Source organism: Scardinius erythrophthalmus, assembly GCF_964197995.2.
Source record: "Scardinius erythrophthalmus genome assembly, contig: HAP1_SCAFFOLD_305, whole genome shotgun sequence".
Taxonomy (NCBI): Eukaryota; Metazoa; Chordata; class Actinopteri; order Cypriniformes; family Leuciscidae; genus Scardinius; species Scardinius erythrophthalmus.
The window spans coordinates 27,735-52,993 of NW_028296306.1; the positions used below are offsets into that span (position 1 = coordinate 27,735).

Sequence of the window (25,259 nt, forward strand, 5' to 3'; positions counted from 1 at the left end):
ATGGCACCCTTTAGCGTCAATATGACACGCACAGAGCTTTGTTCGGTTATGGGTAGGTTTAGGTCTGGGGTAGGGTTAGGGTTAGACCGCTAGGAGGCACTTCTTGCCTATATCTATCTGCGTCTCATATTGACGCTAAAGGGTGCCATGTGCGTTCGATGTAGACGAAATGTCAAAAGCGTCAGTATATGACGCCTTGAGGTGAGAACGGGCTGGAAATTCAGATATGGTAATAGACGTGTTGTTTCTGACACACTCTGTAAGCGGTAGACCAATCACAACAGACTGTGCCATCTGACCAATCAGAGAAGAGTAGACTCTCAGAAAGGACCGGTTTAGAGAGACAGAATCCTTTTTCATACCGTTTTAGAAACTGTGAGAAAAGAGGTGATGCTGCAATGTATATTATGAGAAAATGAAAGTGTTTTTTTGACCTTGGATGCATTTATTTTTATACGTGTTATGATTTGATTTTGGTGTGAAATATGACCTGGACATGTTTTTGTGAAATCACTTCATCACTGTCATGAGAGCACTCTCAAGGGGACTGCTAATGACGAAAACAAACTTCCTGAATGAACATCAGTGAAAGTTCATTTCTGTAATGTTTTCAGCATGTGTGGCTCAAGAATATACCATCTAGTTCTTATTTGAGTCACACAAATCGCTACACAGAAACTGACACCTACAAAACAACAGTCCAAAGGCAAACAATACTTATTTCCAAAACAATATTAAAGCAATTCTTACCTAAATTTGCGGCAAATTCATATACGATTTGTATGATCTCATTCGTATCTTTTAGTACAATCTGTTTATGCCCAACTGATGTTTAGGGTTAAGGGTGGACCTTCTTGCTTACTTTTTCACGAATCATATCGTACAAATCCATACAAAATCTTGTCAAATAGTTATGTTTTCTAATTATTTAGTGTTGGATGTTTCTTACGATAATTTTCAGTAGACAGTTTTTTTTTTTTATTGTTCTGTATGTATTTCTGAATTAAATGCATGAAGTCGTGTCTATTTAATTACAATTTACAGGTTTCCATGAAGCACAACTAAAAAATAAGTCTTTCACTGGACTCAATTCATCTGAAGAAAGTTATCACAGTAGCCTACATATCTTTGAAATGTTTTTATATATAAAATAAAAAAATCTGTTTCAGTTAACTTCAAGCTAGAAACTGCACAGTAAACATAACTTTTACTATATGTCATGATGATATTGGCAACAAGTAAGAAAAAAGAGATTGGTCACTTTGCATAACAAATTGTCACTTTTCAGCATATTGGAAATTACCAAAATTAAAGCTGCAGTCGGAAAGATTTTTTTGATCATATTCACTGAAACTGACACTATGCTCCGACAGAACAACATAAATCAGCCGGTTTTAAAAATTGCGCTTCTACCTCCACAAAGAGCGTGTTATTTGTTTTGCAAAAATCCACCGCTCCCGGTTCTTCTGGTCCAATCAGTGCAGGGCTGTGTGAGATCTGACTGTCAATCACAGTTTGTGCACACGCCACAGATCCCCCCTCCCCTGCGCACGTTACAATATCACATGCACACGCCTGAAGTTCGCAGGTGTGTTGGATTGTACGAAGCGTGATGGCGGAGAGAAAATCTACTAACAAGCTTCCAATTCCTTGGTTATTGCTATCTATGGGTGGATTAGCCAGGGCAGCCTACCTCCGAGTCCATGGTGTTGATCGATGCTGAAGAGACGGACGCGTTCACAGAAAATCTGGTGCACACGCACTGACGAGCACGAACTCGATGGGAGGGTGCTCGCTGGTAGTGGGGGAGGGGCATGAGAGTTGTAAACATTCAAAATTTTGGCTAAGTCCACTCAATCTGCCAGACTTGCCGACTGCAGCTTTAAGCGTAGCGTCAGTTCTGGCAGGTCGCGTTAGTCAAGCTCGCGTCAGCTGACTCTCAGCTGATCCACGTCTACCTATAGGAATACGACGCCTATCACTGTAAATATAAGCTCCTTCAGTATTATCATCAGCTATCGCGTTCTCAGGAGATAATTACCCTCCTCCCTCCCCAGCTCCTCCTCTCGCCAGTCAGTATTTGGCCTTCTGATTCCCCTTGAATCAGAATAAATTCTCGAATTATGTTGTACTTAAAATCTTGAATTAATGATATCTGCAATATATTCATGTTGGTTCTGTTCTGTTTACCCTAAGGGGAGTTCTTGTGCTCTCCCTGCTCTTATCCATGCTAGGATGCATGGACGCACAGAGAGTTCTTGCCCAGAACAGAACCATACCGCCAATCCAAACTGCTAATGGTCAATCATATTTGACGATAGTGGTCCTGACAGAAATGCCAATATAAATAAACTGTTCTAAATCAGACATTTCTACTTCACCTGTCTGACCTTCAAAAACAATAATTGGTTTCAAACAGGTTTTCCCAAACACTCCTACCACCACTTCAACCCCTGCCCCTATCTTCTATTGGTCAGGCAAACAAGTAGGCCCACCCCAAACATATGCTATTGGTTGAGCCATAAGTTGACAAGACGGACCGCTCAAACAAATATTTTGATAGCAGCACAGAGCCTCAGTAGCCGCTTTTCCACCGAAATTACCCGGAACAATTTGTCCCAGGAACTTTTTTCCCAGGAACCTTTTTTGCCCCAGACCGGTTGCTTTCTGCGTTTACACCGCGGTCTAAAGTAACGGGAAGGTAAACTGCGCGCAACTGCTCCTCCCAGTCTGCGACGGACAGTAATCAGTTTTGAGCGCCACATTTATAAGTTTGGAGGAGATTCAAACTGTGTTGCAGTTATTGGTTTACTAACGTGGTAATTAACATAACAAAATAGACGAGCACTGATACTAAAGCGTGTTCAGAAAGCTTGTATGCGTATAAAATTAAGACAAGGTACGTTGTGAGATGACTGGGAATAACGCGCAAAAATTTCCTTTTGCGTAAATACTCTTTAAAAAAAGCCTGAACCCCGTCTATCAATCATAAATAGTGACAGTCTTGTAAATAGTTGTTTGTTACACCTCAATGCGCTATTTCAATCCTGTTATAGTAAATTTGTAACATGGTTTGCCTTGAAATAGATGACAAATGTGTAAACATAATGACTTAATATTAAAAGCTGTGGCATAAAAGAGACGAGCACTGATAAAGCGTGTTCAGAGCTCGTAATGCTAACGTTAAATATAAAATTGTATGTTATCAGCTATTGCGGACATTGGCCGTGAGATGGCTGTGACGAACGCGCAGAAAGTTTCCTCTTCCACAAATACCCAAATAATAAAGCCTGAAACTCGTCGCCAGTCCCCCAGTTTTTTTTATTAAATTCCATATTTGCAGACAGACAACTTTACTGCATGAAGCCACTTTTTAAAAGGGAGGTTAAAAATAAAGAAAATGCTGCGTGGAGTCATCCAACCAAAATGCGGCGTGAACACAACCAATCAGCTTGTGCAGCGCACAAGTCCCACCCCTGAAAGTTCCTGAACTTTGAAAAAGTACTACCTCGTGAGCAGGGACTATCGGAGGGGGAAATATTTACCCGGAACTTCATTTAGACCCTGGTTCCTGCGGTGTAAACACATCGAGTACCAGCCCAAAGTTCCTAGTTCCTGGGGAAAGTTCCTGCGGTGGAAACGCGGCTAGTGTCTCCCTTTTTGTGGAAATCAAACTGCTTAACTGGCTTAAAGTCCTGTTAAACTGGGGGAAAAGTACTTTAACATCGGAGAGAACATTACTTTTTAGAAGAGCCAAAGCTATTTTGCATGCATAACTGATTCTAGACACAACAGAAGCAAAAGAATATGAAATTCAATTACCGCCTGCGTTTCTGCACAATGTCAATCGGACAGTTGACAGCACACGGAGAGCCGCAAAGACTGACGTTTCGAACTTTAAAAGTGCGGTCAGTGGGTGGAAGAAAGACACAGCCAGTTGGCAAACTCATATTTCCCTCCGTGTCTCTCGCTGGTTCTTTTTGCTGTTTCCCTCCAGAAATCAGCTCTTCCTTTTATGTAGTCTGAAACACATGCTTCCCACCGCTGAGTTACTGTCGATTGATGAACACATGGAGCCACGCTGACATGACAGAGTTCGCCCAGACATCTTGTATTAGCCTAGTTATCATCCTTCAGTTTAAAATCACATTGACTCCTTGTAATCCTCATAAAAAATATTTGTATAGTCTTGAATTCTGCTGTTAAATACAAGGATAATACACAAACAAACAAACTTCCAGTGTCACCAAGCACCAAAGTAAACTCTCTCTCTCTCTCTCTCTCTCTCTCTCCCTGCAGCTCAGACAGCTGAACTCTGATACACATGAGTTTACACCAGCATGCTGGCCTCATATGGGGGTGTGTGTGTGCATTTGTGTTTATGTGTGTTTGTGGGACTGGCAGCTGAACAGTGAGTCACAGCCTATGGAGAGGGTGGAACCACCAGATGACTGTCTCAACATTAACCCTTTACTGGAGACTCCCCTTAAAGCGAGCAATAACGCAAGTGCATTTATAGTATGTCCCTGTACAATTATCTCATTCTTAAAAGGTATGAATGTCACTACATTAAAATATCAAACCAAGTGCCATGTTTTAAACAAAACATTATTTGTGATAAAGAAGTACACTTTACCATACTTTTAAAAAGAATACTTATTATTGAAAATATGCTTAAGTGCGATATATTGTAGTTATAGATACAAATTATATTAAATGCAATTAGCTGTACTTTAGAGTCCTTTTTTGACCCACTTAAGTAGGACTTAAGTACATGCTTATATCATTTAATAATTATTTCTATTCACTTTGAAATGTGTTTTTTGTACTGTCAAATGTACTGCATGGTAAATTAAAATAATCAGGATTGTTTTTTTTCTTAGATGTCTATTAGGTTTTTAATTTGAAATGACAAAATGAAGACAAATTTGATTGATTGTTAGGGTTAGGGGAACACGAGCATAACTAAGAATATTCTGGGTTAAGTACAAGCTTTTATCCGCTTTTTCTGAAAGCATTGCTCTCCCTTTTGTGCTCGTTTATTTTTAATAAAAAGTGAGAAAATAATCAAAAAGTGGAAATAAAGTGCAAATAAAGTATATAATGGGTAGGTTTAGAGGTAGATGTATGGGATGGCATTAGGGACAGGGACAAGTAATGTCCCAAAAAGGCAGCATCCATTATGACTTTAATAAATATATTATTATTGCATACTGTTTTTTAAGTAAGGGAAAATCCACGGCTAGCTGTGCATTCAACGATATTAATGCATGACGTGGAGGCAAAAAACAAACAAACATTCAAATCATTTAATGCACAGTTAGCCATAGATTGCTTACACCATGGTCATTTGCCAGCACTGACAAATTAAAGCTGTTGTTGATGTTTGCATTGCAATATTTGACTGGAAGGGTCTCTATACTAGCAACGAATCTGTGAGTTTAATTACTTCAAAAACAGCAATATTACCCCCTTTTTGCTGTAAAATATAATGAAGCAATTTAGTAGCAAAGCTATTTTATTAATAAAAGTCATGGGGCGGTGTTGATACTGTAAGTTTCTGTGTTCCTGAATGTTTCTGTATGTGCGCAGCGCAATCTCAGATCTCTGTGTGAAACTGATGTGTGTGTGTGTGATTGCTTCAGTGAAAATTGTACATAGAACAGTGGTCAAAAACTGACTGGAACTGCCTGTGCATCAAGTGGTTTCAATGCACACCTTCTAATTTAAGAAGGTGACCAATCTAAATGAAGTATTCAGACAGAACATGTATGGAATAATATTCTACAAAACACTGAGGTACAATTAGCATCTACCACTATTTGCACTAAGAATAAACAGCTTCTAACAATTATTTACACTTAAAATCTATCTATCTTAAAATATAGCACTATTTACTAGGTGTTTAACAGTACATGTATTCATCCCGAACTGTCATGGTTCAGTGCATGCAGTCAGACAACAAATACCGTCAGTAACATGAGATCCAAACTCCAATCAAGCGGCAGCACGCTGTAATGCAATGCTGTTTGCTAACCATCACAACAGGAAAAAGAGCAGAAGAAGAACAGTGCACGTACAAATGACTTGAGCGCTTGAAAACAAGCTGCGTTGAATGCGTCTTTCTGCGCTCACGGACAAAGGAGTATACTTTGAAATGCTCGCACACTCGACAGTGTAACACTCCTAATGCACAAGTTTTTTTTTTCATTATTTTATTTGTTTTGTACTTTATAACACGAAATGCTTTTAAGTTTTGTAGCTGATTGTGACCAAATACCTTTTGTTTTTTTATCAGCCCTGCAAAAATGTGACCTATGCAAGAGTGCATTCTGTTTACTTTCTGTTTTGCTAAAGGAGGCTATACTGTACCTACCTCAGGGGGACTAAATGTCGCTAGTTGGAACAAACTGTAATTTGCACTACTGTCTTTTCAATATAAAATAAAATAAACCTAGCATTGTGGATTTATTGCTTTTTGCTTTAGTTTGTGGTCCCATTCATTGTTTACCATGCCTCAGTAACCTACCATGTTTTTACCATGCTTCAGAGAAAAACACTATTTTGTCAAGTGGCTAACATAACATAATCAGATGAAGCTTTATTTTTAGTAACAGTAATGCAGCATTTTGCATTACTTTGCAGTTTTAAAATTAATTGCATGCCATTTAGCAACACAAGCTATACAGCATTTATTAATATGATGTTCTAAAATCAAAGTAGCTTTTTGCAGTGTGCAACAAGTGTATTATAGCAGCTGCTGAGCGAACGCAAGTTATAACATAATTTTCAACAGACAAATATAAATGATAAAACAGTGCCGCGTTACCCCACATACGCTTGACCTGAAGAAGCGGAAGCGCTCAATCGAACCATGACCCCAAAACCAAGGTACGTACTGAACCGTGACTTCTGAGTACCCCTACTATTTACACTTTACACATTTAACACTATTTGCACTCAGTGCACAGCTAATACTTTTTATTTGCCATTTACACTTAGTGTAAATATAGCATCTGAAGCTATTTGCACTTAGTATGAATAGTCATAGTAATTGTTAAGGTTTAAGTTTATTTATATTACTTAGTTTTATTAATAACAACACTGGTTGATTGGTGGGTGTGTTGTGGGTGGTTGCTTTAAGAAAGAGCTAGCCACCAAGTCGCTATCTGACCTTTTGCTCTCTAGATATATTACTTGGGTCCCACTTTCAATGTCAATCTATGAAGTTAAAGGGTTAGTTCATCAAAAAATTTAAATTACCCCATGATTTACTATATAACATTCTTTTTTAAGACGAATACATTCGGAGTTATATTAAAAAATGTCCTGGTTCTTCCAAGCTTTATAATGGCAGTGAATGGTTGTTTATGTTTCGAAGCCCATAAAAGAGCATCCATTCATGATAAAAGTCCTCCACACAGTTCTGGGGGGTTAATAAAGGCCTTCAGAAGTGTAGCGATGCGTTTGTGTGAGAAAAATATCCATATTTAAAACTTTATCGACTAAAATAACTAGCTTCCGGCAGACAGCCGTACGCATCGATTTACGGTGAAAGAGTAACCTGTGACCCTAAAGCACGACGCATTGATGAACGCGGAGGAGCAGAAGATCAAAACACCAGTCACCAGTCAAGTCTAAAACGAGAATTTTTAAAGAGAAATGTCGAAGGAGCTTGAGTTTGTTGCCCAGCCCTGTTCGCCACTGGCAAAACCAGCAATGCAAGTTTGAGAGATGGCGCCCCGACAAATATCGCGAGAATCTCGACTTGCTTTACATCAACAACATATGAAGCAGCCTCTATGGAAGACACTAGCACGCATTTCAGACGTGAATCATGGCAGAGTCGACGAAGAAAACGAAGAAACGTGGTCGGAAGAGTGCAGAGCCGGCTCTGCGTGAGTGGTATTTATGACAGTAACGTTAAATACAAGTTCTCCACAGCGACTCTAGGGGCATAGGGGCAAACTGCATAGTGTGCCTTTAACCACCCAGAGCCGTGTGGATTAAAGGGATAGTTCACTTTGAAATTAAATTTTGGTATGTTTTAGCTTACCTCAAGGGCATCCAAGATGTAGGTGTCTTTTTTTCCGCAGTAGTTTCAATTTTGATATTTTTAGGTCAAACCGTTCTTTTCTGTCAGTCATATAATGCAGGTCTATGGTTACTGTCTCAAAGAGCATGCACAGAGTCCAAATTAAAACAATTCCCCATCTAGTATATATTTCTATGCACCAGTCTGCGTACATGTCACACACCAGGATGTGCGCGCGCCCTCAGATCACTTGGACGTGGCTTTTGGGAAATAGAGCTAAAAACGTTATAAATACTGTTCGTTTTCTCACACAAACCGCTCGTTTCGTGTCTTAGGCCATCAATGTGTACTTACGATGGGGAATTGTTTAATTTAGACGATGGGGAATTGTTTTAATTTGGACTCTGTGCATGCTCTTGAGACAGTGACCATAGACCTGCATGATAAGACTGTCAGACAAGAACGGTTTGACCTAAAAATATCAAAATTTAAACTACTGCGGAAAAAAAGACACCTACATCTTGGATGCCCTTGAGGTAAGCTAAAACATACCAAAATTTCATTTCAAAGTGAACTATCCCTTTAATGGCCATTCACGGTAATTATAAAGCTTGGAAGAGCCAGGACATTTTTTAATATAACACAGATTGTATTTGTCTAAAAGAGGAATTTCATATACATATACATCTTAAGGGTGAGTAAATCAAGGGGTATTTATTTTTTTATTTTTGGGTGAACTATCCCTTTAAGGCCAGTTCATACCAAGGACAAAAATTATGACGATAATGATAAGTATAAAGTTTTAATAATCATCCTAATTTTATTAGAATAGGGAGGTCCACACCACAACTATAACAATAACAACAGAGGAAGAAATTGTTGGAATCACTTTCAAATAACTTTTTTTTCAGCTGATGAATGATTACAACATTGGCAGCCAATCAGAATCCATCCTGTTTCAAAGAGCTCGAGCATTTAAAGTGGCATTTATGCTCATAATAAACAGAATGTTATCATGCATTGTTGTGGATGCTAATATATAGTTGTCAGTAAGGTTATCTTTATCGCTCTTGGTGTGAATATACACAATGATTACTTATACACACAATTTATTGCTTTTTTAAATAAAAATTCTTTGACAATTTATTGCCATGAGAAAATAGTAGGCCTATGTCTGTGGTGTCTGTCAGGAGTTAGTAAGCAGCAATAAAGCACACAAGACAGGAGTAGCGAACTTCATCCATCTTGTTTACTCATTCACTTCAGATCTCACACACATTAAGGAGGTCCATAACACTTATGAACACAACAAAGTCCACTTGTTTATAAAAAAAATAGCTCACCTCTCCTCCCATGATTTCAGATAACATTCAAAACAATCAGTGATGTATTCTGCATACTTCTTCTGAGCTTATTTTTCTCAAATTAAACAAAACTCTTTTGAGGAAGCCAAAATAAACCTCTGGCTAGACTACTGATTCTATTCAGCCTCCCTCTCTCTCTCTCTCTCACACACACACACACACACACACACACACACACATACTGGTTTATGTGGATTAGCCAGACTTTTTCTCCAAACAGGCCCGGTGGTGGTTTAGATGGACTACCCTTTCCTGAGGTCCTAGAGCTATGAGAGTTCGATTAAAACACTCAAAAAAATTTGAAAAAAATTCAGGACACTTTAGACTTCAGATACACCCTTCAGAGCGTGATACACACCACCCTAAAACTATTGTGGTTTATAGAGACAGTTCTCATTTTGAAAAATATGTGACTTATAAGGACCAAAACAAACATTATTGGGACTTTAAAGGGACAATGACGTCACTTCCTCATTAACATAAATACACATACACATTAACCTGACACCACCAAGCATTAATGGGACTTTAAAGGGACAATGACGTCACTTGCTCATTAACATAAATACACTAACACAAATACACATTAACCTGACACCACCAAGCATTAATGGGACTTGAATTATTATTTTATTGCACAACTCTAACATCACCATTGTTAGTTGGTGACAATGGCTAACAGCCAGATAACAGCCTGTAAGAGCTAAACAATAGATTGTCACACAACACCAGTGCCATGACAATGAGAATTGAGCAAAAAAGTCAAGTCAACTTTATTTATATAGCACTTTTCACAATACAGATTGTATCAAAGCAGCTTCACAGTATTCAATTAAAATAATACATCAATGTTTGTTTCTAGTGTAAAACGTCCACGTTTGGTAATGCTGATCAATAGAATTATTGATTGATTAATTAAATTAAATGAAGTATCCCCAACTGAGCAAGCCATAGGCAACAAAAAAAAAGGTCAAATAAGTTATTCTTACCCAACTTCAAAATACCCATGGTTGCTCATAACAAAAAAATAAATAAAATATAAAAAAACTAAAAACTGTTTAACAGTTTGCTTTTGTGATGGCCTCTATTTAAAACATTAAAGGAACTTTGGACTTTTGGGACTTTAGCTTATTCGCCGTATCCCCCAGAGTTAGATAAGTCCACACACACCCTTCTCATCTCTGTGTGTGCCGTAACTCTGTCTGACGCACCCACCGCTAGCCTAGCTTAGCACAAACACTGGAGGTAAACGGCTCCAGCTAGCATACTGCTCCCAATAAGTGACAAAATAACGCCAACATTTTCCTATTTACATGTTGTGATTTGTATAGTCACAGCGTGAACAAATAACAAGGTCACATGAGACATGGACATCTTCTAACCATATACATACTGGGAACTAAATTCTCAGAAGACGAAGCACTGCTACTTGGGCGGAGGGATTTGCTCGCAGGACCTGAGAAGCCCGTGGTGAGGAGCAGAGAGTTCGCTCAGAGGGTTGCGCTAATCACTCCTGCCAGCAGTGCTTCGCCTTCTATATAGTAAAATCTATGAGAATTTAGTTCCCAGTATGTATACGGTTAGAAGACGGCTGTGTGTCATGTGACCTTGTTATTCATACACACCGTGACTATACAAATCACAACATGTAAATAGGAGAATGTTGGCGTTATTTTGTCACTTATTGGGAGCAGTATGCTAGCTGGAGCCGTTTACCTCCAGTGTTTGTGCTAAGCTAGGCTAGCGGTGGGTGCGTCAGACAGAGTTACGGCACGCACGGAGATGAGAAGGGTGTGTGTGGACTTATCTAACTCTGGGGGATACGGGGAATAAGCTAAAGTCCCAAAAGGTCGAAGTGTTCCTTTAACACAAACATAGAAACACCACCACAATAGTCAGTGTATTTAAATCTTTTTTTTTCTGACTGCCTCTTTGCAGCTATTCCTCTATTTTGTACAAAGTCCCTTATATTTTGCACTGTTCTTTGTGCTAACACGGGGTCTACCACCAGTTTTGGTGGCCAGTTTTCCCCTGCTTATATGACCTTTGTAGTGTCGCATTACTGCGGCGACCTCAGCCTTAGACCATACTTTCTTCGCCACTCTTCTGGATCCATGTTCCTCATCAGCATAATTCCCTGGAAGATAGGCAAACAAAAAAAGAATATATCTCAAACAAAATGTGTTGTCCAGTTGAAGCCATCAAAACATGAGTTCAGTTAATGCCACAGTTGACAAGAAATTGCAGTTTACTTTTCTTAATTCACTCTGGGTATCAGTTGGTTGCTCACTCGATGTGATTTCACCAACTTTATTAACCCACTAGAGTGTGGACAATATGGAGTGTAATATTAGAATGTCTTTGCTGTTCATCTATTTATGTGGCCAAACCTTTTACTATTTGAATTAATTGCAGTAAGTAATACTACAATCTAAAAATAAAATTTAGGGCTATTTATTTATATCTCTTTCTTTAAGATTACTCTTGCATTTTGATAGTTGAAAACATCACAAAGACGTGCATAATAATCCTTCTGTTAAAGGGATACTTCACCATTTTTTTCATATTAAACTGTTATTCCCTTAACTAAGACGAGTTGATGCATACCTCTCTCGTCTCAGTGCGTGCACTCAATCGCTCTGGCGCGCGGCTGAACTTGGATAGCACTTAGCTTAGCCCAGTTCATTCATTAGCGACGAAACAGAAATGAAGCTAGAAGCGACCAAACACCTCCAAGTTTTCCCTATTTAAATACAGTTAGTCGAGTAGTTACACAACCAAGTATGGTGACACAAATTAAAACGTGGCACTTTAAGCGGGTAAAAAGGATAACTATGATGTATGGCGACATAGCACTTGGGACTAGAGATGCGCGGTTGACGGTTACAGCCGCGGATCGGGCGGATGACGTGACGAAAAATAATATTTTAATTAAATTTGGGCGGGTGGCGGGCGGTTGAACCAATCAAATGAAAAATATATGTAAATATTGCTATCTAACTATACCTACATCCAAAAAAAAAAAAAAAAAAAAAAAAAGAGCACACTTTAAAAGTCAAATTTTCATTACGCAGTAATATGGCCTAGTCGAGTCTATGCAGACTGCTTGTTATTATCAGAGATGGCAACGCCGGCGAAGGAGGTAACTTTACGTGACAAACTCAAAAAAGGAGAATTAAAAACAAAGGCAATAGAAGGTCATCCATCCATTTTTTCCCCCAAAACGCTATAAATGCATCCTTATATATATATATATATATATATATATATATATTAAATTGATGGTTTGTCTTTTTTTTAAATTGCATTGCCCAATCAGCGGATGGCGGGTGGGTGCGGTTTTGAAAATTCAGGGGTGCAAACAGCGCGCTTTTCGGCGCCTCCCGCTTTTTTCACGTCCGTTTGGGTGACTTGTGTGAATCGTGCAGATCCGAAGAGTTTTTTTTTTTAAGGGGGGGGGGGGGGGTCTGAGAGGGTCTGATTATAATTTAACCAACAGTAATTCTGGATTGCATCCACCAACAAGTAAATAGGAAATAGCGAATCAGAACACTGCGCGCCAAACCAGCAGTATGTGCGCAAGCGTGAACCACTAGTGTTTCTGTCTCACTCTGGATCTGCCACTGCATCACATTTCTCCCTGCGTGGCGTGGAGTGTCCGTTTTTATGTCCGCTCTCGTGTTAACTGGTCAGAGCTTGTGTTAGAGCACAATGCCTGCGTGACACACACACACACTTCTCGAGCCGCGCCGAAACCGCGTGCTAGAAATAGAACCGCAACCGACGCCTATTTTTCACGCGACACGCAAGAGTGTTGGAAGTTTCCAGACAAAATAGAAGGCGCAAATACATATTAATAAGTTACATTTTGATGCATGAAAGTCTCTCGGTTTTGACAAATGCATATTTGTAATTTAAAAAATAGGCCTATCGATTTTTTCGAGTAATTTCAGCCGTCACCATGGTAACCCGGGACGGAACCACAATCGCCGCGGATCGCGGCCACCCCGGCGGCACGTCAACATGGTTACAGATGGCAGAGAGATGCAATCTTTCCCCGGAATACCCGCCCAGCCAGTGCTTGAAGTGCGTCAGAAACAGAGCGCGCGCGCGATCAGTTGTTGGTAATTTGTTGTGTAGTGTGCTCGACGCCGCATCCAATGTAGACATTGCTTTTTTTTTGAGGGCGCTTAACACACAGGCTCGTAGAAACGGCCCTGGCAGCTCGCGCCAGTTCTAGACACGGTGAAAGTTTCCTGATTGTGACGGATGGCCGAATTTACATGACACATTATAAATGAGCATTATAGTCTGCGATAGATACAGAGCCAAAAAGAAGAGAAGAGGATAAAAGGGGATAAAGACAGAGGTAAAGTCATGTAGTGAATGAACAGTTTATCTAATTGCATGGGAGTAAGATACTATAATTTCATGGCAGTTATTTTTACCTTAAACTTAATGTAAGCAGTTCTGAGAGCTCCAGAGTCCAGACTGTGTGATTTTGTAACAATCATGTCAGTTTTAAGACGCATTATTTATTATCACTTTTTTATTAATGTTTTACCCTACAGTTGTGCAGTTTTGGGGGGAATACAGTACAGGCCAAAAGTTTGGAAACATTACTATTTTTAATGTTTTTGAAAGAAGTTTCTTCTGCTCATCAAGCCTGCATTTATTTGATAAAAAATACAGATTTGTTTTTTTAATATTGTGATATATTATTACAATTTAAAATAATTGGTTTTCAATTTATTATACTTTAAATTATAATTTATTTCTGTGATGCAAAGCTGAATTTTCAGGATCATTACTCCAGTTTTCAGCATGTGACATCCGGTCTATCACATGATCCTTTAGAAATCTGATTTATTATGAGTGTTGGAAACAGTTCTGCTGCCTAAAATATTTGATGAATAAAAGGTTAAAAAGAACTGCATTTATTCAAAATAATTAAAAATATTTTCTAATAATATAAATCTTCTTTACTATCACTTTTTATCAATTTAACACATCCTTGCTGAATAAAAGTATTGATTTATTTCAAAAAAAGAAAAAAAAAACTGAACCCAAATTACTGACCAGTAGAGTATATTGTTGTTACAAAAGATTTCTATTTTTTTTTAATTCTTCTTCCTTTTTAATTTTATTTTAATTTTTATTACTTTTTATTCATCAAAGTATCCTAAAAGTATCACACGTTATTAAAAAAATATTAAGCAGCAGAACTGTTTCCAACTTTGATAATGAATCATCATGGAGTAATTACTGGAGTAATGATCCTGAAAATTCAGCTTTGCATCACAGAAATAAATGATAATTTAAAGTATAGGCTAATAAATGGCCTATATTGGGGTCTCAGTATATTTTCCTGCTATTTTGTCCTTAGCCAATCACATGCCTGATGCTTGTATTTTGTTTATTAGTTTCTATGCAGATGCACTAGGCCTACCCTACACAATTACCCCAATCATCCTAGAATTATTAATTCTTTACAAAAAGAGCTATTCAAATCAGGTGAAATTGTTTTCAGGAAGTAGCAGTAAAGCAAGAAGAAGAAGTGCAAGATAGTTTTTCTAAATTTCATTTGACTATGTGCCTATAGGGGTGGGTGGGTTGGGGATGGTGGCAATGTAGTATCTGGATATTTGCCGCGGGACGAGGGCTTCGATTACCTCTCTCTTTTTTGACCATACATGTGTTTGCACCCCTGAAAATTGGTCAAAAAAGTTGGTGCGGATGGATGGCGGACGGATGATGAGTTTTGCGATGCGGTTGCGGATGAAATAATAGCCCATCCGTGCATCTCTACTTGGGACTCGGGAGCACTTCGACTCGGCGCAGTAAAAAGTCACGCTTGAAAAATCCTCTCCCTCTCACTTCTGTCATTAGAACCAACGTGACTTTTTACTGCGCGAGCCGAAGTGCTCCCAGTGCTATTCCGCCATACACTATAGTTATCCTTTTTACCCGCTTAGAAAAGCGCCACGTTTTATTTTGTGTCACCATACTTGGTCGTGTAACTGTATTTAAATAGGGAAAACTTGGAGGTGTTTGGTCGCTTCTAGCTTCATTTCTGTTTGGTCCCTAATGAATGAACTGGGCTAAGCTAAGTGCTATCAAACTGTCGCCGCGCGCCAGAGCGATTGAGTGCACGCACTGAGACGAGAGAGGTTACCTTCATCTTACCTTCAGAGGGAGGTACACTCTCACTTACTGTGGACGACACAAATTACACTGATCCTGTTGAAAACAATTTAACAAGTTACTTTTGTCACAGGAAAAAATACATTTTATCAGCAGAGACTATGAATTGAATTAACATACCAAAGTCTCCCATGTCATGGTCTTGCTCTGTGGTTGTAGAGTCAATATCCATAGGCTCCACAGTTCCAAGCTCTGATGCGGTGAGATCTGTGTTGCTGTCATCAGATTCACTCCCAGTCTTCAGCATCACTTAACGCAATCTCATCTGGAAAATGGCATTAGTAAAACTCAGAGGTGGAAAGAGTACTTGAAAACCATACTTGAGTAAAAAGACAGATACCTTGCAGCATAAATTACTCGATTACCAGTCACCAATACGAGTAAAAGTGATTAACAATACTTTAGTATTATACTAAATCTAGGCTCAAAGATGCACTAGTCCTTGACACTGAGACATGCAGGTGAAAATAAGAAACAATTGATTTGTAAAATGAGAAGTCATGTTTATTTTCTAAAATCTAAATAAAACTGAACACCTCAATAGTCTAATAAATCAGGGTCGACACAACAGCCTCTTAAAGGGATTGTTCACCCAAAAATGTAGTCAACCTCAACCCCAAACCTGTATACATTTCTTTGTTCTGCGGTACACAAAGATAGATATTTTGTAACCAAGCAGATTTTGCCAGCCAATGACTAGTACAGCAGAACAAAGAAGTTTGTAACAACTTGATGGTGAGTAAATGATGACAATTTTCATTTTTGGGTGAACTATCTATTTAAGCGTTTACAAACTCTCAAGTCTCAGTTAAGCTCAAGTGCACAAAAAGGCCACACGCAAACCAATATCCTTCAAAAAGGCCTTGTCAATAATGTGGATAAAAAAAAAATTGTTAAGTAAAATTAAATAGTCAAAGTCTAATTGCACTGGATGTGCTGGTTTCGGACTCATCACTGGCTGCAGTCCTGACTTCATCTAAATCAACCGTCTGCGATTTAGCACCTACTAATGCACTCGCATTCACGTAAAGTAGACTTGTTGACAAGTTTGGGTGAGTAAGGGCAAAACTCACAAGATATAGTTCAGTCAATGCCACTTAGATGGAAATATCACTTTCTGCAGCAGTTTGTTTTTGCAATAAAGAAAAGTTAGGTGCCATGCAAAATGTAATTTGTAATTGCATTACTCATCACAAATGTATTGGAGTAAAAAGTTCATTTACTTCTTCAAAAGTCAAGTAGAGTAAAAGTACTTGACTAAACTTCATGTAGTCAAGTAGAGTAAAAGTAGCTAATATCTTTGATACTCAGTACAACTACAAAGTAGCCAAAATTACATTACTAATTACATTTACTCAAATAGTTTACAGCTCTGGTAAAACTCTCATAAATAGCTGGACATAAAAATCTGTGGTTGAAATAGCCACATAAAATAAGGAAAAGAAAGTACTTGGTTTTGTACTTGCCACTTTTTGCAAAGTAGTAGTTTTGAGCTATTATACCTGCGTTTATGTTTAAGGTGGTCCATGAGCACATAAGATAAATGATTACACAATATGATATTAGGTTAATATTTAAAGTAATTCGACTGCACCTACACAAACATAATTTTGAATTACTGTCCAGCCATACTGTAGACTTAAGTTTATATTTCTGAATAGTAGTCCTCGCTCCTCGACTCATACTTGGACATGAAAGGTGATTTTTTTTTTCTTGGAAAGGGATGCTGACAACGCCAAGCCTTGATGTTTATCTAAAAAAACAAAAACTCAGATAATATCTACAAGGGCTAATTTCTGTACATACCTTCAATTTCAATCTCATCCAGTGACTTCCCCTGGATGCTGCAAAGGTTTCCTTTACTGGCAAGTAATGACAAAGAATATTCTGACTCCGAATCAGGTATGTATTCCTTGTCAGACATGTCCTCAGCATCATCAGATGATATTTTGTCCAATGCTGGATGTGGAATTTTGTCCTGATCTGACAGCAGTTCATCATCAGAAGCCTTAGGAGACTGCTGCGCCTGAATTGGTGAGAAAGCAAATTATTTGACATGGTGATTGAATCTTATAGACAGTTCAAGTTCAACACTCACTTAGTAGATACTCACCTGTGCTGTGCTGTTAAAGTCATCTCTTTTAATTTGCTTGAGGCAGGATTTATGCCAGACCCCTGAACAAACTGGAACACATTTGAGTAAAACAATGTTAACACTGCAGGTCTATTTAAGTGGTTAGAGCACAACACATATACACTCTATACTAATTCACTAAATATCTAACCTGTGCATTGATAGCCAAGCCACTTGAAGGAAGATACGGGTCCCACACAACGAACACACTTGTCCAAGGAGGATACTGTTGCACACACAAGGCAGTGTTTTTGACACTGTTGGCAAAAAAAATTATTGTAGTATTTACTTATGCCACATAGTTTGGACAAAGATATTTCATATTTACGCCACATAGTTTGGACAGAAATATATTTCATATTACATGTCGATATCTAATAATTTTAAATTCAATACCAATGTGACATTTAATTTACCTGATACATATGATTACCCTTTTATTGCATTGTATTTTGTTATTTATAGCGTATCTTATTTATATGCAGCTTATTTAAAGCATATCCTATATGAAGATATACCTTCTTCATATTTTTAAATTGTAGATGGGGAATTTGTGGTTAGCCTCAGTGCCAGGAGCTGACTTCTTGTAGCCCAGTATAACTAATAGGGTGCCTTTCCATTACATGTAACCAAACGACTTAGCATTCACATTAAACCAACATACAGATCCAATGCAGGCAGTCCAAGTGTTCTTAAAAACCAAAGTGATGCCTCTGGGGACGGGACCCTCTAAACTGCATGGACCTCCCAAGTCATGTTTGGGTGGGGTTCAGTGTTTGATACACACACTCAGATATTATACTAACTGAAGCTTGAAAAGGCATGTTTAGACAAATGTCCTTCCATTCCATTGTCCACATAAAGCACGTTCTACTCAGGCGCCTGTCCACATAAAGCATGTTCTACTCAGGCGCCTGTCCACATAAAGCATGTTCTACTCAGGCGACTACACACACACACACACACACACACACACACATATTGAAATAGGTTGGCAGATTTAACATTTTGCCACAAATAAGTTGTACATGAGATTTAATTTACCTCTCCAACCTTGGTGCATGGGCCGAGCTCTGGACTATTCTGATTCGGGTGGCTGACGGCTGTATGGGTGCACTTGCTCTCAGTGGTCAGCTGTAGAAGATGAAACAGAGACAAAGGACAATAAAGAGAAAGTCCAGGGAACGTGACACTATAGAGGACATTTGACATCGGAGTAAAAAAAGAAACCATTCTACTGTTGACAAAGACAGAGGAAAACCTTGCTTTAAAACTCACTGACAACTTCTTTGATATTAACAATCAAGAGCAAGATATTAATAAAAATCTATCTTTTGTGAGGACATACCTCTTCAGTGTCATCAGTTGTGAATGTGGTACCACACATCTTTGGAGCCATTTCATCATCAAAGCCCTGTAAAAAGTAAAAAAAATTAAATAACAAAAATATTGTAGACCGTGGACTATGGAAACTACTCTGATGAACACATTCGTGTTCACCTCGACTTCTACAGATTACCAGTTCCCACAACACAACTTGCTAAGATTTCCAAACTCCTTTTGTCAATGGAGAAAGGAAACCTTTGCAGCATCCAGGGGAAGTCACTGGATGAGTTTGAAATTGAAGGTTTGTGCAGAATTTAGCCCTTGTAGATATTATCTGAGTTTTTGTTTTTTTCCTTTGAATGTTTGAATGCAGCTTATTTAAAGCATATCCTATATGAAGATATACCTTCTTCATATTTTTAAATTGTAGATGGGGAATTTGTGGTTAGCCTCAGTGCCAGGAGCTGACTTCTTGTAGCCCAGTATAACTAATAGGGTGCCTTTCCATTACATGTAACCAAACGACTTAGCATTCACATTAAACCAACATACAGATCCAATGCAGGCAGTCCAAGTGTTCTTAAAAACCAAAGTGATGCCTCTGGGGACGGGACCCTCTAAACTGCATGGACCTCCCAAGTCATGTTTGGGTGGGGTTCAGTGTTTGATACACATACACTCAGATATTATACTGACTGAAGCTTGAAAAGGCACGTTTAGACAAATGTCCTTCCATTCCATTGTCCACATAAAGCACGTTCTACTCAGGCGCCTGTCCACATAAAGCATGTTCTACTCAGGCGCCTGTCCACATAAAGCATGTTCTACTCAGGCGACTACACACACACACATACACACACATATTGAAATAGGTTGGCAGATTTAACATTTTGCCACAAATAAGTTGTACATGAGATTTAATTTACCTCTCCAACCTTGGTGCATGGGCCGAGCTCTGGACTATTCTGATTCGGGTGGCTGACAGCTGTATGGGTGCACTTGCTCTCAGTGGTCAGCTGTAGAAGATGAAACAGAGACAAAGGACAATAAAGAGAAAGTCCTGGGAGCGTGACACTATAGAGGACATTTGACATCGGAGTAAAAAAAGAAACCATTCTACTGTTGACAAAGACAGAGGAAAACCTTGCTTTAAAACTCACTGACAACTTCTTTGATATTAACAATCAAGAGCAAGATATTAATAAAAATCTATCTTTTGTGAGGACATACCTCTTCAGTGTCATCAGTTGTGAATGTGGTACCACACATCTTTGGGGCCATTTCATCATCAAGGCCCTGTAAAAAGGAAAAAAACAACAAAAAAAAAGATAAATTATAACAAATATCTTGAAGACAAGATGTTCCCTGTGTAGCATTCAGTGAAACGATATCATGGCTGTATTTCAGTGAGTGTTTTGTGGAAAACATGTAGTCTCTGAAACGGTTCTTTGACACTGAACAGGCCACATGACTACAGTCTGTAGACTATGAAAACTACACTGATGAATACAGCATTTGATTACTTTGTTGTTTATCTATTGTCAGCCAACTTCGTAGAATGATTGCACTTCTAGAATAATTGACTAAGCTTTTACATGGAGTGAGGGGTTAGTCCTTTTATAGTTCTTAGATTTGCTATGATTCTTTTAAATGACATCTTGTCATGAATTTTCGTCAGTGCTGTTGAATGGGTGCCTTTCCATTACATGTAACCAAACAACTTAGCATTCACATTAAACAAACATAAAGATCCAATGCAGGCAGTCCAAGTGTTCTTAAAAACCAAAGTGATGCCTCTGGGGACGGGACCCTCTAAACTGCATGGACCTCCCAAGTCATGTTTGGGTGGGGTTCAGTGTTTGATACACACACTCAGATATTATACTGACTGAAGCTTGAAAAAGCATGTTTAGACAAATGTCCTTCCATTCCATTGTCCACATAAAGCACGTTCTACTCAGGCGCCTGTCCACATAAAGCATGTTCTACTCAGGCGACTGTCCACATAAAGCACGTTCTACTCAGGCGACTACACACACACACACACACACACACACACACACATATTGAAATAGGTTGGCAGATTTAACATTTTGCCACAAATAAGTTGTACATGAGATTTAATTTACCTCTCCAACCTTGGTGCATGGGCCGAGCTCTGGACTAGTCTGATTCGGGTGGCTGACGGCTGTATGGGTGCACTTGCTCTCAGTGGTCAGCTGTAGAAGATGAAACAGAGACAAAGGACAATAAAGAGAAAGTCCTGGGAGCGTGACACTATAGAGGACATTTGACATCTGAGTAAAAAAAGAAACCATTCTACTGTTGACAAAGACAGAGGAAAACCTTGCATTAAAACTCACTGACAACTTCTTTGATATTAACAATCAAGTGCAAGATATTAATAAAAATCTATCTTTTGTGAGGACATACCTCTTCAGTGTCATCAGTTGTGAATGGGGGGTTTGTGGTACCACACATCTTTGGGGCCATTTCATCATCAAGGCCCTGTAAAAAGGAAAAAAAATATAATAATAATATACACATAGGAGACCGTGGATTATGAAAACTACACTCTGATGAACACAGCATTTGATGACTTCATTGTTTTTGTTCTAACATTCTGTAATGGTCAGTATCATCTATGGTTTGCTGGTTAGGTGGTGCTAACAAAAGCTATAAAAATCATGTTCCACCTGAAGCTAGATGGAAAATGTACAGTATTTTGGTATGTGAAATGTTCTATGGTTAAAGCATTTCTTATATGAGAACTAACAATTTCACAAAGTTAGTTAAATGAAGTCAAGAAGATAAAAACAGTTAACAACTTGTAATTATATATATATATATATATATATATATATATATATATATATATATATATATATATATATATAAAAAAAACACTTTACACACTGCACAAGATACTTGTCAGGTCTGTTGCCCCTCATGTTTTGTATATTGATCATTGTGGTTGGTTACTAGGTACCAATTAATTTATCTTACAGGTTTAGTACACTAACAGAACATCATAAACGCATTACATTTATTTAATGGCCTGAAAGTACTCATATTAATGATATAACAGCCTTCCTGTGTCACTGCAACTTCATATTTAAATAAAATAATGTGGGCTACTAAGAAAGTATTTAATTCTATAAAACAAACACAATGTCTGTAATAAAAGTTAAGGCTTTAACTAGCTACGCCTTGCTCATTAAGCCATGCGGTAGCCACAAGCTCAACTAAACCTAGCTAGCTTTCATTTTAAAAACAAAACTACCAAATTTGACTTGCTGGCAATGTTACTTCTGTCCTCATCTCTACCTTTTGCCCTCCACCTCTTTAGCCTGAGGCTTAATGAGCAGGACATGTTGATAGCCACTCAAGCTAGCTCAGCTAACATTGTGGTAAATATATAGCATTTTACAGTAATTGTAAGTTACAAGTTACAATTTCTTGCAAATAAGAAACACTTAATGCAAAAATGCAGCTATATTTATAAATATAATTATTACCTGTATGTATTTAATCCAGTAAATCCAACGACGTCGAGCTGACACTTCCGAGGTGTGGTCCATTAGGTATTTAATTAGCGACAGCTGGGCCATGTGCTATGGGCGGAGCATCCCGTCGACTTCCGTTTGTTACCGCCCACGTGCGCAAACCAGCCAATCACAAGACGGCCCGCCAAAATGCACCGTGTGTATCAGAAATGTGTATGAAACTGCAATATAAAACCCAGCTGTGGGGTCGCTGTTCTATACACTGGGATACACTCAAAATCAGGTCAAGTGGTAAATGAGGACTTTCAAAGAAAAAGAGAATATATGTTGTTCAGACACTAACAAATGCAGTTACACTCTTTGATTTACGAGGACCTTGGCATAGTCCCCGTATTACCCTTAGGTCCGTGGAGCCCAGGTGAAATGTCTGGCGTGTTGTCCATGTAAACCACATATACCAACACACACACACACACACACACACACACACACACACACACACACACACACACACACACACACCCCTACAAAAGTTTATCTTTCCACATGCAATAAATTCCCAAAAAAGCGCTGTTTCTGCAAGTATGTGTGTGTTTGTAACTTTGCATGCTATTCTTTATGGACTAATGCTGGCCGAAATTCTCAAAACAAATCATCAAGTCCCGGCAGGTCACACAAAGCAAAAAATTCACCTTTCAGCCAGATGGGGGCAGCCACAAACTGAGAACTGCTAGGAAAGTTATTTACACCAGTTCACCAAAGAAACCTACACACAGAGCATGGTCAGGAAAGATACAGGGTTCTCAAGTTTTATCAAAAGCTTGGAGTGAGATCACATGTGGTTGGGGGAGGAGCCTAATGGAGTCCCGCCCCCACCTGTCCCCGCCCCCCAATTTTACCCATTGTTCATAATTAACCAGCACAAATTGAAATTATAACAATTAGTAAATCTAATAAATGACAGAGCAATTCATCACATAAAATATACTCTTTAATGTTATATTTCAAAATTACAAATAAGTTAACAAATTGCTCCAAACAGTTTGGAAAAACAAATATTTTTGCATTTTGAATGTGTCTAGTTGAAACGGCATAATGATTTATTGTGTGGTGGGACATTGTGAACAAATGACATATTAGTGTATTATTAAGGTGTGTGTGTGTGTGTGTGTGTGTGTGTGTGTACACAAGAGTACACACTCCAGCTTATGAAATGTGTTTTGTGTTGTAAGTGTTTGAAAAATACAAATGCAATGGCAATGATTAATGTATGTTTTGACAGGATATATATTACCCAGAGCACTCTGCTTTAATACGTATGTAGCCTTAATGTAACTAGAAATACTATTAATACAGTATAATATATAATTTAAAATAAAATAAAATAAATACATTTAAATTTATTTAAAATAAAATGAAATAAAAAGAAATACATCTTCATTCCTTCCCATACCCACAAACATTTCCCTTAGTTTCAGATAACGTAAGCTAGCCAAACTGAGCCAAAGCTTCTGGCCTGGTTGCAAAGTAGCTGTAGAGTTTTTGACTGCATCAATAATAAGGTAAACGATGGGCTATATATTAAATGTTCTAGCCTTAAAATGTTAGACGAGCTTTCTTCCAACTTACCTTCTCCATCATCACGACGTGTGTTCGCGCGATGTTGTTGGTTACCTAGTAACGAACGTACGGTGGCCGAGAATGTTCCGTCAACTTCCGTGAGTTCGCGCATCTATGTTGCCTATTAACGAACGCAATCTGGCCGAGATACGTGCTGGCGGCAGAAACCTTCACTTTGTGTGCCCGCGCCTCGTATACAACGTTATATATAAAGCTTGTAGGACAACTTGGTTGGAATTGCCTTTTCAGCGTGAGAAATACACGGTGTGGCGTGTGAGCGTGTGAACTGGTTGAATTGCGTGTGTCTCACGGCCAATGCGTGAGACTTGAGAACCCTGAAGATATTATCACTGTTATGTTAGCAACAGGACAAATATGTTTGTGTGGAGTGAATCAGGATGAAAAGAAAACAAGAGTTCTACAGGAGTCATTTGAATATTATTCATAAAATTTCCCTACTTCAACACCAATACCACAGAAATAAGTGTCCTGAGAATTTACACCTCTTTCTGTGACAATACTTAGAGCTAACCGTTAGCATTCCCATTCATCTCGATGGCAACTACTCAGCAGGCACACTTGATTTAAATTCTGCAATCTGCTGATGGACGATCATTTCTAGATACTTTTTATTTTATTTTATTTTATTTTATTTTATTTTATTTTATTTTCTTGACCCCAAGGATAGAGTAGTAGCCCTCTTTTTACTTATGACTCAATTTCTACCAAGAAACAAGCATTGTAGTCTGTAAACATCTGTTTGGTTATCTCTAAAGCTTACCTGAATTTGTTTTAGATCATTATATATAGCAATATGACCTAAATCGTTACAGCACCTTCACATCATTTGATATTTATACACTCTTTATCCAAAGCAACCTATACTTTTTTTCAACAATAAAACTATTAAACAATAGTATTGGTGCAGTATGTACTTTCTGCAACACTAGTAGAAACAAAACAAACAGTTTTCTCAAACACTAGTCTCACATGGCAAGATCTCTGACTGGCAGAATAAAGTTTGGCCCACTTTGGCAGCTTGTTTAGGCTAAGAACCATCCACTTAGACA

The 25,259-nt window shown here is 38.4% G+C and overlaps 2 protein-coding genes across 3 annotated transcripts in view; both read right to left on the reverse strand.

The window, feature by feature from the left end:
- Positions 1–4,301, reverse strand: part of LOC308686478 (3',5'-cyclic-AMP phosphodiesterase 4C-like) — a 28,246-nt gene extending 23,945 nt beyond the window's left edge. Inside the window, exon 1 of the mRNA XM_081394898.1 lies at positions 3,823–4,301. Coding sequence (XP_081251024.1) covers positions 3,823–3,950 — 128 coding nt within the window. The 5' untranslated portion in view covers positions 3,951–4,301. The remainder of the gene's footprint in view (positions 1–3,822) is intronic.
- A 6,968-nt stretch (positions 4,302–11,269) lies between these two features.
- On the reverse strand, positions 11,270–22,675 carry LOC308686477 (uncharacterized protein). 2 transcript variants are annotated; one of them, XM_081394897.1, is made up of 13 exons: positions 22,391–22,448; positions 21,497–21,571; positions 21,193–21,282; positions 20,294–20,359; positions 19,990–20,079; positions 19,086–19,151; positions 18,782–18,871; positions 17,889–17,994; positions 17,717–17,787; positions 17,410–17,629; positions 15,724–15,868; positions 15,586–15,639; positions 11,270–11,536 (listed from the first exon to the last, which is right to left on the reverse strand). In XM_081394897.1, the coding sequence occupies exons 2-11, from the start codon at positions 21,554–21,556 to the stop codon at positions 15,831–15,833; spliced, it is 897 nt and encodes a 298-aa protein (XP_081251023.1). In that variant the 5' UTR covers positions 21,557–21,571; positions 22,391–22,448; the 3' UTR covers positions 11,270–11,536; positions 15,586–15,639; positions 15,724–15,830. The 2 variants fall into 2 exon arrangements, with proteins under 2 accessions (XP_081251023.1, XP_081251022.1); XM_081394896.1 differs by lacking the exon at positions 22,391–22,448 and adding an exon at positions 22,582–22,675 and having other exon boundaries at positions 11,320–11,536; positions 15,614–15,639.
- Positions 22,676–25,259: the final 2,584 nt, after the last annotated feature.

Bases quoted from the DNA above. Each gene is read 5' to 3' on its own strand.
- LOC308686477 (XM_081394896.1), bottom strand. From the start codon at position 22,674: ATGGCCCAGCTGTCGCTAATTAAATACCTAATGGACCACACCTCGGAA. The intron at 20,360-21,192 runs GTAAATTAAATC...TCCTTTTTACAG, and splicing joins CATGCACCAAGGTTGGAGAG to GGCCTTGATGATGAAATGGC. The intron at 17,995-18,781 runs GTAAATTAAATC...TTTTGCCAACAG, and splicing joins CATGCACCAAGGTTGGAGAG to TGTCAAAAACACTGCCTTGT.